The 4,114-nt window shown below is 30.8% G+C and overlaps 1 protein-coding gene across 1 annotated transcript; it reads right to left on the bottom strand.

Moving 5' to 3' along the window:
• Window positions 1-1,297: 1,297 nt before the first annotated feature.
• Window positions 1,298-2,318, bottom strand: OCT59_026252 (uncharacterized protein; the record flags this gene model as incomplete). Its single annotated transcript, XM_066143052.1, has 2 exons — window positions 1,298-1,411; window positions 1,491-2,318. 2 exons carry the CDS (start codon window positions 2,316-2,318, stop codon window positions 1,298-1,300), a joined length of 942 nt encoding a protein of 313 aa, XP_065992609.1.
• Between the last annotated feature and the right edge of the window lie 1,796 nt (window positions 2,319-4,114).

Here is a 4,114-nt window from a genome sequence, read left to right as displayed (position 1 = left end):
GAAAATAATGATAATGTAGATAAAAGAAATGGAAATATGAATTTTGATCCTATTACTTGAAGTTTTGGAAACTGATCAATAATCACTGATCTAATATTGTATTAATCATAAATCATAATAATAAATAATAAACAATTATAATGAAATTTATATTTTCATATATCACATCAATTTTTTTAGTTACGTCATATGTTATAAATCATTATTTTAGAAATTATGTCAAATATACTCTAAGTTACATCTAATATATGTCTATGATGTGATGTAACTTGATGTTATGTCACGTCATTAAGTTTGCACCCTTACTCATTAGATTCATCTCATTAAGACCTATCGAATGATAACAAGATCATTTCTCTAGGATCGATAGATACGATTCTAGCACTAATTTCTTAAAATATATTTAGCATCGATTATTTCGTGATATATCAAAGCTAGAAAAATGATCTTACCACCATTTGACGCATCTTGATGAGATGATTTTAATGAGCTATTGCTCATTTTTATTATTTCAATTTTCACATTTTTTTTAAAATAAAATAGAATCGAATCGAACTGAACGGTTCCAGTTTTAAACCCGAACTGAAAACCAAACTGAATTTTTAGTCAGTTTCAAATCAGTTCCCAGTTCAACCCAGAACTGTTCAGAACTTTAGTCAGGTTTAACATTTTTAACTAAAAAAACATTTTTTTATATTTCTTTTAATGAGAAATACCAGATTAGAGTTCTGAACAGGTTGATCAAATTCAAGTAACCTGACAGATTGACCTGAATTTATCAGGTTAGGTTTAGCAATTGCAATTCAGCATCAGTTCAGGTTATAACATCTTATAACCTAAATGACCTGTTGACCTGAAACTATGATTTTATATAATATGAATGAGTTATGGTATTATAAAGTTATAATTCACTTTTTAATTTGATTTTATAATAAAAGTGAGTTGCGATATTGAGATTCACTTTTATATTGATTTTGTATATAAAAAGTGAATTGCGGTATCAGAATTCACTTTTTTATATTGATTTTATATATAAAAAGTGAATTGCGGTATCAGAATTCACTTTTTTATATTGATTTTATATATAAAAAGTGAATTGCGGTATCGGAATTCACTTTTTTATATTGATTTTATATACATTTCATGCATAGCGCCTTTGGCCAATTTTACTAGGCAGATTATATAGCAATTCATTTCGCAAAAAAATAAAGTATAAGTTATGGTTGGCCTTGACATAGTCGAGAGATATATAATGCTAATGATCAGTTGAAAGATATTGCGAAGTGCCTTAAGCCAGTTAGACAACCGTGATTACTCTCCCATCCCTTAATCTCAACATAGTGCCTTTTGGCTGTTTTGCATACTGAGACGAGATAAATATTCCGCCTGTATCACTTTTGCAATTCGATAACTGATAAGAAGTTAGTGAAATCATTTCGAAGTTAAGAAAATGAAATATAAATTACTAAAATTTGAAAGCATTTTATTACGATATAGTTGCATTGTATTTTATTTCTTGCTATGGCCAATCTATCAGATAATTGGCACCTCTTATGCTTTGAATAACTTATATAATCATAAAATTGATCTAGTGGAATATTAAAAGGTCTATATAATCCATCAATAGAATACCATATATCCAAGTTTACAGTGCAACGAGTATCTCTACTAGGCATACTAAGAAACTTCTTTTCTCTAGGAGTGTTATCATTTCTAACTGCCTCCCAAACTTGTTTTGCTAGTAAAACAGGCCTCTTCCTATAATTTCTATAAGCTTTTTGAATAAGCCGAGCACTTCCATCTGGGGTTTTAGCTTTGGAGCATTCATTATTCCAATGGTATTTCATCAAGTCCTCAGATTTAATCTCATATCCATATCTGCGCCATCCACTGAAATATGTTTTTTTTGGTTTTATATCAGTAATCTTTACCAATTTCCAGCAATCAAACCAAATAGCCATATTACTCTTATTGATTCTGGGCTGATGATAGTCAGAATTAACCATCTTGCCATTCCCAAATCCTGCAAATAAGCAATGTCGGTAATATACACTAAATCTCTGATTGGCTAATAATTTTTGTAATCGAATTCTGACATTTACAGCCCATGCAACTAGAGACTGACCTGGTTTCACAACTGATAATGTATCATACTCCCACTCTATTCCGATTATTTTTTTGAGGTCAGTACCATAACAGTAATTTACAATATATGCGCTAACATATTTCATATCGTATCCAGGATGATTATTAATAGGTTTAGGCACAATCTTATTAAACCACTCATCTAAAATAATATTAGAAGATAATCCGGACATATTTCTTGTTCACTTAAATGAACGAATTATAACGATTTATAGCAATTTATTGATTTATAGCATTTTTAGCAACTTTTTAGTATCTTATACTAATGGATAACATGTTTCAAATTTGCCGGTTAAGCAGTTTTAATGATTTATAGCAGTTTTATCGATTTGTAGCCGATTTAGAGAGACTACATACTACTAAACCCAAATTCGATTGGGATCATCTCTCAAGCTAAGCTAATCTTATATTTACATGCGTCTTCCACAAGTCAAAAAACGATCTATCTCACACATATCGGGTACCTATATATCGGTGACTAATTAGGTACATATCGGGCATTTTTACATATTAACAACATATCGGGTACCCGATTTGTCACATAATGCGCAAATTTCAAATATGGTTAAAAAAATGTAAATTACCAAGTGTCCGATATCCAAACTATTAGTCACCGATCCGTTATCTAATATATATCGGTCACCGATATTTGTACGATCTTTAAAAAAATTTGTGTGTTTATTTAATATTATCGTAGTATAGAAAATAGCTACTGATTTTCGCCTATTTGGTATTGGCTTTGTACGCTTTGTACTTTGTAAAAATGTAATACAGTGTACGAAAAAAGATAATTGCTATGGAGTGCTTGATTCAACTTCATACGGAGTTTTTCCAAATCATGAATACTTATAAATAGATGATGTTTATTTACTTTTTTAGGAAATATTGAATGATAAGATTATTATATAAGCAAGCCAACTCTCAGTGATCATAGTAATACAAGAGTGCGGCCAGAGAATACCTAAACTTCAAACCCGTTATCAAAAGCATATACAAATTATTCAAATTACTGCGATTTTCTGAAATCCACTTATTGTAATTAAATTTCTCATAGCAAAAAAATAAATACGTTCACCTTTTTTTCTTTGTAAACTATTACACTGAATTTGCAAAATGGCGTATAAGGTGTATTGTACTATTACCATATTAGGAATCTTTCCATATAGCCAGGATACCTGAAAAAAAAATAAATTTTAGGGAGATATTTTTTTTACCCAAATCGTAATAAAATTGTAATACAAACTAATTCCATATAAATGATGAATTTTATTTCTCCAACATCTTTAGTTCAATCGTTACTGATAAGGGTGATTATTGGTATCTTTGATTCTAGCGATCACTTCTAATGGAAGTTTGATAACCGGAGGCGATCGATTCAGTCATATTGAATTTGGATCCTATCTTTCAATTTAATTAATCTTTAAAGAAATACGTAAGCCAAAATGCCTGCGCTGATCCCTGTTCTTTTGGAGTTTATAGGATGACGATGAAGATCGGCTATTGCCCAAGTATACTCTTTATTGATTAATTTCTTTGAAAGACGTTTTCGTCGATGTGCTTGTACGATAACAATGTTGCCTCTATAATTCTGGGCTGAATTAGAGGAAAAAGTCCTGATTGCACCTCACCCATTTTGTCGTCAGGCACAGTCTGAAACTTCCGTTTGTAAACTTTTATTTCCATACCAACTGCGTGGGTTTAGGGTATATTTTATTCCCTAACCCTTAGACCTACTTGTTAGGTTAGGTAGGTTGCATTGCACTCTGTAGCCTACCTTTTTAATGAGTTTTATGGCCACGTTTGCTCATTTAAAAATGAATTAAACAGGTTGCCATATCATTAAACACATCGCAGCCATTTGGTGATGAAGCTATACTTGTCTAATAAGGGTTCGTCCTGTCTGGCAATTTATGGTGGATTCAAATGGATCAAATTACAAACAATAATAATTTAGTCAAATGAGAATTCC

The sequence above is a fragment of the Rhizophagus irregularis genome, chromosome 6 (assembly GCF_026210795.1).
Source record: "Rhizophagus irregularis chromosome 6, complete sequence".
Classification (NCBI taxonomy): domain Eukaryota; kingdom Fungi; phylum Glomeromycota; class Glomeromycetes; order Glomerales; family Glomeraceae; genus Rhizophagus; species Rhizophagus irregularis.
This window is presented reverse-complemented; position numbering and strand designations above follow the sequence as displayed.